At 37.3% G+C, this 14,828-nt stretch overlaps 1 protein-coding gene across 1 annotated transcript in view; it reads right to left on the bottom strand.

Moving 5' to 3' along the window:
• Positions 1-5,196: 5,196 nt before the first annotated feature.
• Positions 5,197-14,828, bottom strand: part of LOC139719664 (1-acyl-sn-glycerol-3-phosphate acyltransferase delta-like) — a 28,899-nt gene continuing 19,267 nt past the window's right edge. Inside the window, exons 6-11 of the mRNA XM_071631066.1 lie at positions 11,124-11,258; position 10,445; positions 9,799-9,901; positions 8,879-8,957; positions 7,404-7,617; positions 5,197-6,215 (exon numbers count right to left, since the gene is read on the bottom strand). Coding sequence (XP_071487167.1) covers positions 6,055-6,215; positions 7,404-7,617; positions 8,879-8,957; positions 9,799-9,901; position 10,445; positions 11,124-11,258 — 693 coding nt within the window. The 3' untranslated portion in view covers positions 5,197-6,054. The remainder of the gene's footprint in view (positions 6,216-7,403; positions 7,618-8,878; positions 8,958-9,798; positions 9,902-10,444; positions 10,446-11,123; positions 11,259-14,828) is intronic.

Here is a 14,828-nt window from a genome sequence, read left to right as displayed (position 1 = left end):
TTACAATGCATCATAAGAGGATGTAAATACTAACATGTACCATTTAAACACAAATACTGTAATTACTGGGTAAACTTCAGAAAGTTTTAAAATAACAAAACAGCCATTATTATTCAAAACTATGACAGTCTGTGGACAATGTCAAACAAATCTTTACAAGACTGTTGGAACATACATCTCTCTTCTTGTTAAAATCCATTTAACAGGCACAGAAATTATCATCCATAGAAACATTGGATAGATCACCCATCCACCACCCTTTGTAGACTCCAGTAGCCAGTATTTTCAATGCAAGGCAAGATTCAATCACAAAAATAAAGTTACCGCAAATTCCAACCGGCCAATTAACTATTATAGTCAGTATATTTTTTCCCCTGAGGACCTCATGATTACTGTACGAGCTGAAATTTTCGCGGTGGTTTTATTTTCGCGAATTTCGTGAATCGCCTTTGAACCGCGAAAATAACAACACGCAAAAATAACAACGCACGAATAACTAAGTTCAGTCAGACCCTCGCAACCGCGAAATTAACAACATGCCAAAATGTCCTCCAAGTAGCAATTTGCGAAAATATCTGTACGCGAAAATTTCAGCTCATACAGTATTTTTCTTTTAAACTCTATGTATATCACATGATTTGCATTTTAATGAATATTCATACTTGGAGTCAATCAAAGTTTGCAAGCATTTAGTTTTTGCTGAATTGGGCAATGTAAAGAAAAATCTTCCTGGCTGAAAGGAACAGCCTTTGTTGTAAACAGAAACTTGAAGTTTCAGAATGCAAATGTAGCCAATTTACTGACCCCAGATAAATTTGACCTTTATTTTCAAGCCTAGTTATATATCTAATCAGCTAGTAGCTGCCTTGTCAACTTTACAAAGATATAATTTCCATATGCACACAAAGGACAGATACCATTTTTTGTTAGCCTATGGAGTGGGAAAAGGCACAATTCATTCAAAATTCAGAAAATTCAGAAATAATTTCCACGCTCTTGGTTCAGGGGGCATTTCATCAAGCAGTGAATGTTTGCAAATGTAGCAGATTTTTAGCCAGGATTTGTAAATAGTTGTGATAAAGTTTGTAAACAGTTGCAATCAAATTCACAAACAGTTTTCACTGTCGCAAATGGCTTTTCCTTGTTGTAAAAACTGACAAAGAAACTTTTAACATGTTCAAAATTTCTTAGCAACAAGAAAAACTGTTTGCAAATGTGATTGCAACTGTTTACAAACTTGATTACAACTGTTTACAAACCTTGACAAAACATGAAATTCACTACTTTCACATAACGTTCATTGCTTAGTGAGATACCCCCTTTACGTAAATATGCACTCTTTCTTCCCATAGAGTCATTAATCTGAACTAGCTCTGTGCCTACAGGAACAGGCATGAGAAATATGCATCATATGTTTTGACATTGATAATGCAGAGCACAAAATGTCTCACTTTCATCTCTGATGTAATACCTTAGAATGCAATTAGTGAAAGTTACATATATAGATGTACAATTAGCACGATACTGCAATCTGAACTTGTTCAAAACAAAATCATTGACTGAATATGAATTATGTAAATCAGATAGAAAAATATTTATGAAAGAGGTCACACGTTATAGTCACATCATCGATCAATCAAGAAGATATTCCATAAATTGAAGTGAGAAAAATATTGAAATATCAAAATACCTTTAATAAATGATTAAAAAAATAAGTTTAACAGATGTTTACAAATTGATACATGATGACACATCACACATCGTTCGATTAAATTCAATATATCTCAAAATCATGTGTATAACTCCTTTAGAGTCATATAAATGGAATGTTAAAAATTTGTACACCGAGTTTGTCTCATTGCCACACAAATTTGATCACAATGCCAATCACTGCATGCCAGGATACGAAAAAAATATGTGCGTTACACTGGGAATCGCAGTACAAACAACATGGAAAAATATACTGCTTAAATTCAGGCTAACTCTTTCATCGCATTCATCCACTTCAAGGAAGTAATGATTACGATTTAGGAAAAAAAATATCAGCAAATAACAATGAGAAGCACTGCATTTTATTTCAAAACGGAATGAGTTTAGTGAAGACATCATTATCAAAATATGTGCATAGATATTCTTCAGGAAAGAAAGTCACTTGAGAGGAACAAAATTGGATAAGCAAAGTACTGATATCAACTACTGTAGTAACTAAAGATTCATAAAACAAACAAAAAGACATAGTTGCCATAAAAAATTCCACCTTACCCATATCTTCAATGTATGCTTCAATACAAATGTAAATGAGTTTTCCGACAAGGTTTTGTAATTTCATTAAAATTTCCTTATCTGCAAGGTCTACAATATACCATGCAACAATCGGCAAACTCAACCATTCACGACAAGAATAGTTTAGAAAGAATTCTTTTTTTTAGGTCAGTTTATCACATGCACAGTGGATAATTGACGTGACAGGCATTTCAAGTAACTCTAATTTAAAATGAAATCTGTCAAATTCTTTTGAGAAAGGAACAATTGTAGCAAAAGCATAAGGTGCATGTCTGCAAAATGAAGTTTTACACATGATGTGAAGACCACAATCTTGATATGTTACTTTGGACAGGACTATGAAATTTCAGGTTATGCCACCTTACCCCGTTGAGGACGAGTCCCGAGTAAACTCGGGCCGGGGTCTGTGGGAAATGCGTGTTGTAGCAAAATCAGCCCGTCCTCAAAGGGTTAAATCAAGTTGCTTCAAAACAATATGTGGTACTGTTGTATCATCAATGTGATGACATTTACAAAGCTGGAAACAGCGAATCTAACAAGCCAACAAACAAGTGATGAGAAAAAAAAAGAAAATAAATAAAACAACAAAACAACAACACTGCAAATGAAGCTAGTCACTTAGGAATTCCATGAGAGCATAGTGGAACAGTTTTATGACTCAATTTTGGGCACTGCAAAAATAACAGGTCTTGAATGTCAATGATGACAATTGCATCGGGCAATTTGCAGGACGTTTGCACCAACAACGCACCACAGAGCAATTCTGTCTTGACACTCAGGCCAGGTGAAGTTCTTTAAAACCAGTTTCCATGGCAATGAATTAACTATGACATCACACTTTGTTACTCTCTGCCCACAAGGACAGGTGGTTCTATTTATACTCCATGACAACAACAAGAAGAACATTGCTCAGCTGGTGATGACTGCAAATCAATATAATGTTCCAATCAGAACTTAACATTCACCTCCCACACACACAGTGCCAAAGTACCGCTAACAGCAAACAGGCAATTCTATAGCTAGTCACCATTTTCCTTTTACGTTCAAGGTATGTACGCTGTTGATGATTGCACACAACAATGTACCCTTTTTTATAGAAAATTGAGAATTATATACCACTACCCAGCATACAGAATGAATCAGAAACAACAAACTAAAAAACAAATGGTATTAAAATGTAAATTTGGTCCACAGTTCAAATTTTTTGAGTGAAGAAAGCGTGAGATACCGAGTGATATGTTTGGCATGGTGTGCTAAATGGAATCATAAATCTTATAGCATCAGCATCATTTTGAAAACAGCTTTAGAAAAACAAACAAACAACTTAAGGCACCAAATACATTTCTGGAGGTCTTCAGATTTGCTTGTCTTCTTCATCGCAAACTTAAAAAAATGAAATTAGCATGTACCAGATAATACCGGGATTTCACTTGTTCCTAAGATTTTCAACGTGAATATCTTTGTACATCATTTAATAGCTCCACAGGACACTTGCACGTTATTCAGGAGTGTGATGGGGGGGGGGGGGGGATTGCCACCAAGAATTTGATGTTTATGGCAACTGCCTAAAACAGGCGTACATAGATGTGACAAGCTTGCTTGGGGGGGGGGGGAGTTACAACATTAAGAAGGCATTCATGACATTGTGTAAGACACATAATGGTAGAGTTGATGAGTTATGCTATCAGAAGGATGAACGCAATTTTGAATCTTGTATTCATCACTACAAGAATAAAACACAAAATGGCAAGATACCATTTACCCTACTCTATTTTTCTGACAACTTGCTGGGGCTTGGCAAGAATAGATATCGTCAATCTTTGGTGCCTCAATGTGACAGTGCTCTGAATAACTACCAAGACATGTTTCTATATTCATGCATTTGTACATCACAATCAGATGAGTTTAAAATTTCCAAATGAAAGTTTTCATGACTTCAATCAATTACAGTTACTTCAACAATTACATGTACCTTTACTTGTACATTTCCTCTTTTCAAGAGGGGGCCTTGCTTGCAAGCATTTATTGCCAGTAACAAAATCTAAGCTATCCCTAAAGCAAAACTGATTTTTATATTTCTGAGCCAAGAATATTTTAAAAACACTCACAGCCATATTACACAAGTTTTTACATCTCTTGACTGATTTCACCCTTTTGAACATGGATACTTCTGACAGTCCTCTTAAAATCTAAAATTGATAAGAAATTTTCTGTAATATGGATCATCATTCATCTCTTTAAATCTGACCACATAATGTCACATGCCACTGTTTTTTCTGTCAAGAAGGCAGTGTAACCTCGGAGCATTAATCTTGATTGATTTTTGACAAGTTTTGACCAATGAGCAGAGACAGAAAGCAGCAAGCTTTACGTTCTCTCTTAGCCCAGTCCCACCCATATAATACTGTGAGTGGTAACTGGGCATCGAGATTTATTTCAATGCACAGGCTCATGATCTGTGTACAGATTGTAGCTCCATGGTTTAGAGCAACATATATATTCATCGAAAAGGATGTTTCCTGCTGAATTTTCAATTCAGTCTCATGCTCAAAATGATTGATACTATGCAAGTGCTGAATGACTGAAATCACATACACGATCTGGTGTCCATGGAAAATGGGGAGGGGGGGGCAGTGATTTAATGTTGCTTTGATCACAGTTATCACAGTAACAACTCACATATTTGCATCTGATTGGTTGCTTCATGGCTACTGCCACAAAAACCGCAAATTATTGCAAATTACAACAGGTGTAAAAAGTTTAATGAAATTGCGCTGCAGTGGTGTTTACATTTTTTAAAAATTTGCTCCTCCTCAATAATTTTGATTTCAGCCGTCATAGATTTGAACTCATCACTTTAATTGTTTTTCTATAGAATATAGTTACCATCTTAAAGCAAAAAAGTGTTAAATTTGCCCTGACTTTGGGGGTATCAAATAATGGCAGAAATGTACTAAGACTTTGAGGTATCAATGAAGAGAACATTGAAAGTGACAAAAACTTTTGGAAATCATGTGAAAATCTTCTTCGGATAAAGTCAAGATGGATATAGCACTGTATGTCTTCTTCACATGAGAAGTGGGGGAGGAGAATGGACATGATTCATAGTCAAATATTGGGATACAATATGCATACATTAGTATAAACCTACTAAAAATATGTTTACAGTTCTTCTAAACTACTTTATCATGTCAGTATTAAATCATGTGAGTTAATATTCGTATGCGATAATTAATTTCTCACAGGATTCAGACCAAGAACCAGTTAGAGTGGCTCTGACACAAAGACTGCAGAGCTCTGAATAAGAAAAACTGTATTAATCTCAAATGATAATATATTCTCATATAAAAGTAAATTGAGATACCTCAATGCTAAAATTCACTCAGAAATTTGTGGAATGATGCTGCTACATTTGGTCCAATGGTAGATGGCTGGCACGTAGTGGTGAAATAGGTCATCAATTTTTCACGTCCACATGAAGAGAGTTTAAGTGAACAGCCAGGCAAGATAATGCCTCACACAAAACATTTACATTATCAAACACAAATTTCTACCCTTCTCTTTCTTTTTTTCATCAAAGAAAGCCCCAGAATGTGAACATTCACAGCAAAAAAAAAAAAAAGAAAGAAGAATAGAAAAAGGAAAAAAAAAGAGACCCACAATAGCATGCATCCCTGATATAGAAAAAATTTCACAACTTTTAGACACGGTTTCACACAGGAAGCCATGAAACCAGAGTTTCACAAAATTCACCATAACACGGCACATAGTTCAATCCGTCTTCTTTTCGTCGGAGGGGTGAGTCGACGTTCCGTTGGACTCTGCGTTGCCATTTTGCACACCGCTCTTTGACCTTCCCTCCTTGTTGCTCCCGTAAGTCGATCCCTTTGACGCCACGGTGAAATTCAACATGGACTTGACGACAGAAAATGCTGCATGGGAGAAATACATGAAAATACCCATTATCAAAACTTTGTGAATAGTATCATTAAACAGGAGACTTCACTTCATAGTTGTTTGCAAAGTACAAATTTTATTACAGGAGCTGTGGAAAGTTTATCAGGATGGTTCCAGCTATTGTTACTCTTGTTATTTATACTACTACCACTATTATTACTACGACTACTACTCCTACTACTACTACTCCTACTACTTCTTACCACTTCTACTACTACTACTACTACTACTACTACTACTACTACTACTACTACTACTACTTCTACTACTACTACTACTACTACTACTACTACTACTACTACTACTACTACTACTACTACTACTACTACTACTACTACAGGTAATGATAATGATCATTATCCTTATCATTCTTATATCATTATTAGTACTGTTAGCTTCACTCCAACCATACACTACCATCAGTGAGAATCACGTGTACACGAATTAGCAAGATACAAATGTCGAGATTTACATCGCGACTGAAATCTCAAGATTTTTGCCTGTGTGTGGACACAAAAATCCCACTACTTATCGTGATCAGCATTGCGATGTAAATCCTACAAAATCTTGCACTTATTTCTGAATTATCATGATAATTCTCCCCACCGTGACCGTGTGAATGCTGGAGCAAATAATCTCGAGATTATATATCTCATCATTCAAATTGCACATCACAACAGTGTGCACATCACAACACTGTGACACACCAGAAAAGAACAAAAGGGCAAAGAGAAGCACATGCAGTGAAGTACCCTGTGTGCGCCAGTTTGGCAGATTTCGTGCATACACATATTCATATGCAAATTATCGCGATCGGGATATTTCTGTCAATGTCAATGCTTGTAAAAAATCTTGAGATTTTGATCGCAATCGTTATCGCATTACTGCATAGGCCAAACATTTTGCGAGGCTTGTATTTTCGTAAATTTTGCAAGTCAGGTGCTATTCGGGGATATTAAAAACACGTGAAATACCGACTCTGATCCCAATGTGAATGTAAAGTATGCGTGTACACTTCTCCGTTCAGTACAGGACTCCAAGATCGCGAATTCAACCACTTGTGAAATCGTCAGGAATTCCCCATTCGCAAAAATTTAGACTTGCGAAATATATGGCGTATACAGTATTTTGTACGTGTGAATGCGGTCATTGGTCTTGCCCACCTCCATAAAAGATGGCCACAACGATGAGCATGAGGACCGTGGAGCCGGAGAGAAGGACAAGCAGGGTGTAGTAGATGAGGGGAAGACCGATGGTGAGGGTCCAAAAGACCATGACGTACTTGGGCCGCATGGACTGGGGTAGGCGGTGCTCGGTTCGCTCCGCGTCGTAGCCGGCAAACGTGTTGTGGTCCAGGAAGTACTGGTACGTCTCGTCCTGTTTGGCAGAGAATTGGCAAATCAATGCAGAATACCTCGGTTTAGGAAGACAGCATAGGATGTTAAGGCTAAAACATAGTTCTCAGAAGGGCACTAAATTCATCTTCCACCATTTGGAATTTGCTAGCAATACACTGGAAGGGTCTACCACAAAACCCAGAACAGTAAGTTGTTTTGGAGTATTATACAAGGGTCTACCACAAAACTCAGAACTCGTAAGTTTTTTTTGGAGTATTTTGAGATCAAACGTCTGGAATAATAAAAGTAGGTGTACACAACTTTTATTCAAGAACCCTCCCCTCCCCCAATTCAGTAGATAGGTAAACATTACTACAAAATGTGTCCTAGAAGCAGTACTGATTGTAGGCTGCTAACAGGCTGCATGCTATTCATTCTTGCATATGGGATACTGCTAGCCCAATATATTGTAATCGATGTTACTGATGTTTTGTAATCAATGTACAAAGCATCAAGTAGAAACCATGTTCAAGAATACTCAGAGACTGCAATACTTCCTGCGTACCTTTTTTCAGTAACATTCCACACTTTCATTTTACCAAACTGAAATTGTGTTGTTACTGCCTATTTCACATTCTTATGCACTTGTCTCCATTTTAGAGCAAAAATCAGCACTGTATGCAGCCACTGGAAAAACTATGTTTTGGCTTTAACTCTTTTAACAGCCAGTTGCTGTAGACAGCAGCTTCTCACACATTCAATTTACCCAGTGCCGCATGATGGCAAATAAATACCCATTCATTAAATTGGAAATACTTCTGATAAATCATGTAACCAAATCTGCTACTAAATGAGCCCTGGAATACATACATGCCTTCTGGTATAGAGCTAAAACTCATCACTGAATACAGAAGACAAATTGTTTGGAATCCAACAAATACAGAGACTCCAACCCCAAGCACCTTCTGATCTGGAGATTCTCCCGCCTGAAACCCTTAGCAAACGGGAGACTCCAACTTGATGTGTGCGAAGCGCGAAATTCCCACGGTTCTAGATGCTCTCTGGTGCTATCTAAGGCTTATTTTTTTAACATACGATAGAAATAAGTAAGAAATCCTTTCCAACGGGAGACAAAAAGCCAGGGCGGAGAAATTAAATCTCAAACGGGAGAACGGGAGATCTTGCAAATATGGGTTTTCGGCGGGAGATCTCCCGTGAAAACGTGAGAGTTGGAGTCTCTGCAAATACCACTCCACTGGTAAATCTACTACATTTAGCTGTCAGGAGAACAATGACATCACCTTTTTCCGATACAGCTCATGACAGTACTCAGATGTTGCCTCCTCTGTATCGGTTGGAATTTCCTCTAGTGGTATCCTCCTGGAAGTAAATAAATGCAATTATGATATTTGAAGATATGTTCAGAAAAATGACTACATGTACAAATATGAAAAGAAAGTGATATACACGTAAGCAATAGACTAATATACGTAAATAAGAATCAAATAACAGACAGGGTTATACGATGAGCTCTCCTTTCTTTAAACTCTTACCGATCTTTCTTAATAAATCTGCTAAACTTATCTTAACGAACAAACAAAAAGATTGGCACAAGGATGGGAATTGTGTAATTTTACTTATTTCCTACTGTATCACACCAGTCTTGGGACTTAGGATTGTGAAACATGAGTTCTTTCTTTCTTCCCTTCCTTCCTTCCTTTCAGATGAATAAATCTGCAACAGAGGACTTTGATGATGGAGTGAGAAATTATCCCTTTTCAAAAATTGTTATGGGTGATTTCTCACCTTGCAGACAACACAAACCTGACTCCATTTGAAGTATAGGAGACAAAATTCCGGTAAGTTGCTCATTTTAAGAAATTCAGTTGACTTGCGAAAATCACAAACGTAAAGAGCACCATCAATACATCACACCAAAATAAAAACAGTATGTATAAAATGGCTTCAAAGGAAGTTACAGCTATCAAAGTGCTGTAACACACAGGAAAGATCAGCTGGATTCAATAATGACCACACTATCAAAACGTGGACTCTAAACAAACAAACACATAAAACACTAAAAACATGTACATGTATGTCTATTTCATTCATTTTTCTCAATCACTGATGATGAGTGTCTGAAAACTTGGACAAGATCCACTGAGAAGCGAGTGGGGGTAGGCACCTTCTGCGATCACCACAGACTGGGACCATTTCTCACCTAGAGTGAATGTGATAGACAAACTTCTTTCCACACAGCAGGTCATAGAGAGATGACTGTGCCCCGTCTTTGTAGGCTATTGTTGCATCATAGAGTGCAGGAACTGCAGAAATAAGACCAGCCAATTTTGTATGCTTGCATTATTGAAATGAATCCAATATTCATGTTATTTCACAAAGATATCGATAATAATAATCATCATAATTGTTATTATCATCAATTTGCATATTCAAATATTCTGAAGCACATTAACTAGAACAATACAAACAATGACATATATCAAATAATGACTATTAACTATGACAATACAAACAATGACATATATCAAATAATCACTATTATTACTAAATTAACTATGACAATACAAACACTGACATATATCAAATAATCACTAGATGCACAAATATTACAATAGGTACCTACCAGTCAGATAACATAACGTGAACAAAACTGCAGGATAATGATTTGTAGCTTGAAAAAGGTAGGTTTTGAGTCCATTTCTGAATGTTTCAATAACATGGGACCATGGTGCCGCTAATGAACAGGGAGGCTATTCCAGCTTTGGGGCACAAGGGGAAAAGGCCCTAGTGGAGTTGTGTGTGCATATATGAGGATTTGTGCACAAAAAGGGTTTTCAAGGTTTAACCCTAACTTTAATACTGGGCTATTTAGCGAGCTTGAATTCCGGGGGGGGGGGGGGGGGGGGGGGGGGGGGCATTATGCCAATTTCCAAAAATTTGCATTTTCTATATTAAGTTAATTAATTATGCAAATATATGCAAAAAACCTCATTTTCGTCTGTAATTGGCTTATAAAAGCTTATGGAATGCTGATTTTTTGGTGTAAATATTCCTAGTGACATTCCTAACATTTGTGCGTAAAAAAAATTCAGTATCAAAATTATTTTCATATGTTTTTTTATTGTTTTATCAATTTTTTATGTATTTTGTTGTTTTTTCAAACTTTTGTTTTTGTTTTTTCAGCAGAATTTGTCATACACATTTTTTGATGCATAATTCTCATAAACTGATTTCAGCCATTAAAATTAAGAATATGAATCTCTATATGAATTAACTGAAAAAAACACAATTTGTATTGACTTTGTACACAAAATAACGGTTTTTGAGCAATTTTGGGGTTGACGAAAAATTTTTGAAGGGGCGTGGCTTCGGAACGGTATGCCCGGGTGCGACAAATTTGGTCTCAAAAGTTGCGGGAGACTTGAAAGTAAAAAGTCAGCAAGCGGCGCGGTCAAAAAAATTTGCGCGCCGGAATGGTCGCAGGTAAGTTAGGGTTAAAATGGATAGATTGTAGCCTCCCCTCACCTTCCCTTTATACGCCTCGACGCACAGGTTGAACCCCTTGGTTCTCGGCAACAAGTGATGCTTGAGACCGGGGAGTCCCTTTGCCTTCGCAAATGCCTGACTCTTCTCGTACTTTTCTTTGGTATAGCGAGTCCCCTTCACAGAAGATCAATGTCTGCAGGGAAAAAAAAGAAGAAATGATAAAACAGGTTAACCCATTCTCAGTGCAAAATATTGCAACATTTAAAACAGCAAAGTTTTAAACCTCCATTCACATTGCAATAAAAGTATTGCTTTAACAGGAAAATTGCATCACGATATTATGTTGCTTGGTCAGTAATGTGTCCGCAATGCAAACTAGTGGGCTCGGGTTTCAATATCACATGGAGTCTAGCTGAGCAAATGCTGTGTGAGATCATGTCGTCCCCCTCTCCTAGTAAGAGGCAAAAAAACATGCTGTCCCCTCTGATAGGACATCAAATGGAGGTCCCCATGTGTGAGTTAGCCATATGTCATGCAGGTAAAAAGATCCCACTTCATTCATTCGTCGCAAATAGAAAAGGTGCTAACCCAGTGAAGATGAAGGTTCACCCATGTATTCACACCAGAAAAATGGGCGAATGATGCCAAACCCCTTGTGAATTGCCCCCAAGTGATTGGCAATAGTCAGCAAATGGTGGCAACCAGGCACAATGCATCATACAAATGCTATGTAACCACTTTTAATCATCTACTTCAAGTCAGTATCATGCTTTCATACAGAGTAGTAATCACAAAGCACTGAATGGTGTCTTGAGCATGTCATATTGAAAATATAACAAAAAAAACTAACAAACAAACAAATAAACAAGATATGAAAACTCGTCAGACTGACGAGTTAGGTGATACGCTTGGGGTTATCAGATGTCGGTCATCTGTGATCGACAAAGAAAAGAATGTGATATAGGCACCTTGAAGTTATAATTGAGTTTGCATGCAAAAAACCGTTTCTCTAACCTCTCGGCCACGGGACATCCACGGAAATGGTAAGGCAAAAAAGAAAATGTATAGATATTACAGGGAGAAAAGTCAATGCCCCACTCAACCAACGTGGCCGCGTGAAACATGTATTGCATTGCTAGACGGAAATGCGGCCTTGTAACTACTGATGTCCCTATGCCATTTCTGGCAACTTGGGAAAAATACGTGCCGTAAACATAAAACCTATAATCGGCTGGTTTTGATACCTTGCCTTTAATCACAATTTTTCAGTGCGATGACGTCATCAAAGTACAAAACAATGACATGGTCTTGAAAGACAATTGTTCAAAGTACAACACCTTCGTCGTCGTCATTACATACTATGATCAGTTTGACAAAGTCAGCCTGCAAAAATTTTTGCAGCAGTCGAAGCAATATGGTCTCCAACACAAAAAAAGAGGGATATGGTGTGTGTGTGTGTCTGTGTGTGTGTATAGGTGCATTTATATATGAATGTGATTTCTACATGGACGAATATGTAATACAAAAATTGAAGAAAAAAAAAGTAAAAATAGCTAAGTATTTTGTTTCGTGATCTTGTGGGGTTCGAAACCCGCACGTGTGCAACCTCACGTCTCTGAGACGTCGCCTTTAAACCACTCGGCCATACGTCTCGACGAGAAAAAAAGAGGAACGTAAAGTTATGTATGTGAAAGATGAATCAGGAATCGTTTTGTCCACATTCCATTCTCATTTTTCAGTTTTTAAACTGCAAAATTGTCAAACTAATGAGGAGATTTCAAAAGAATAACATGCATGATTACTGCAGCTTATTGTCTCAGTTACCACACACTTAAGTTACAGAGGAAATGGAGCAAAATCATCTGAGATAAAGGTGCTTAAACGTTTGTCAAGTCAATGCACATTAAAAAAAAAAAAAATCACCTCCCATAGAGATAACACGTAAACTTGTCTGATTTTGAGTCTTTACCTTTAATAACAATTTGAAGTATGATGGTAAGTCTTCTCGAACCAAGAGTGTGGAACGTAAGCTTCTACGTGAAAGATGAATCATGACGATCACCCGTGACCGACACATCTTCAAAGGGATCAGTTATTAGAAGTGGAAGCCCTCGTGCCAAGCATATTGTCTCAGCAATTCCAAAGCAATGATACCCTTACATTTATGCATACCATAATTTCCCTCTGAAATCAATGGCAGGTATTATTCATGTACAATTGCTTGCCTTGTCCATAAACTTTGCTTTACAAACTTTCAGTGAAAACGTGTCATAAACATAATTCTGTAACTCCATTAGCAGGGATTGACTTCATAAAGAAAGATATATCAAATTGAACGCTTAGCGCGTATAAACTAAGGGGGATTTTAGCCTGATGCTCTGTTTCTTCACTGCTCAGATACCAACAACACTCATTACCTACGGCTACGTATAGAGAAGCAGCCATGACGAAAATAAGTTTTTCCTTTTCTTTGGCAGATAGACACACAACCCCTTTAAAACCACACTATAATTGACATGGAGGGACATGAAAAAGTTCATTACTACTACTAAACAGTGATGCCTTCTACTCATGTGGCACAAGATACCTCTATAGCAACATAAAAAACCTGTCTACAACTCCGTTATTGCGTCAAACAATAACATCCTGGAATTTCAAAGAGATGAGCGAGACGCCATACACCTGGCCTAGAGTTAATTCATTCAGTTGCCATTCCTGCTCCAGTTGAGTTATGCAAATTATTTTCCGACCTGTCTTGTGACAATGTAACAGGAACAAACGTAGAGAAAAGGAAAGGGAAAAGGAAAGGTGGCAAGTGGGGCACTGTACCAAGGGCAATTTAAACAATACGTATGATAAATGAAGCAAATCCAACCTCCAGCCTCCGACAAAAAAAAAAAGGAACTTGAGCGACTGTGTGTCGTGGGGTAGTATAATTGATAAGATAATACGATAAATGACATCGATCGGAATAAAGCTGAACTGCCAAAAGAAACACAAAGAAAGAGAGAGAGAAAAAATGATAGCGTCCTGCGGGTCTCGAACATCTCGTCCTAAGGTAGTGCATAATGACCATGCAGCGCGCTAAGTGACTATAAAGCCACACGGCTGTACCGAAAATTGGATGTGAAATTTATCTTTAATCTTTATATATATATATATATATATATATATATATATATATATTTATCTTAAATATTTTATACCATATACAACATGAAAAAGTTCATTACTACTACTAAACAGTGATGCTTTCCACTCATGTGGCACAAGATACCTCTATAGCAACATATAACCTGTCTACAACTCCGTTATTGGGTCAAACAATAACAACCTGGAATTTCAAAGAGATGAGCGAGACGCCATACACCTGGACTAGAGTTAATCAATTCAGCTCCCATTCCTGCAAGTTATTTAAACGTACATGTTCCTACCTATCCTGTTACAGTATAACAATAACCAATGAAGAGAAAAGGAAAGAGCAAACGAAAGGTGGCAAGCAGGACACTGTAACAAGGGGCAATTTACAACATTAAGTGTGACAAAATTAATGAAGCAAACCCAATCTCCAAACTCCAATACAAAACAAGGGAAATAGAGCAGCAGTGTTCACGGGTTACGTACACTTGATAAAATAATACGATAAATGACATCGGAGTAAAGCTGAATTGCCGAAAAAAAAAGAGAAAAAAAGAAAGAACGGATAAAAGTCCTGCGGGAGTCGAACCTCTCGCCTTCCGGTAT

Source organism: Diadema antillarum, unplaced genomic scaffold, assembly GCF_040938485.1.
Source record: "Diadema antillarum isolate AM-2024a unplaced genomic scaffold, OU_Dant_1.0 scf00000112, whole genome shotgun sequence".
In the NCBI taxonomy this organism is placed as follows: domain Eukaryota; kingdom Metazoa; phylum Echinodermata; class Echinoidea; order Diadematoida; family Diadematidae; genus Diadema; species Diadema antillarum.
The sequence above is the reverse complement of the archived record's forward strand: the minus strand, read 5'-3'. Positions and strand labels throughout refer to the sequence as shown.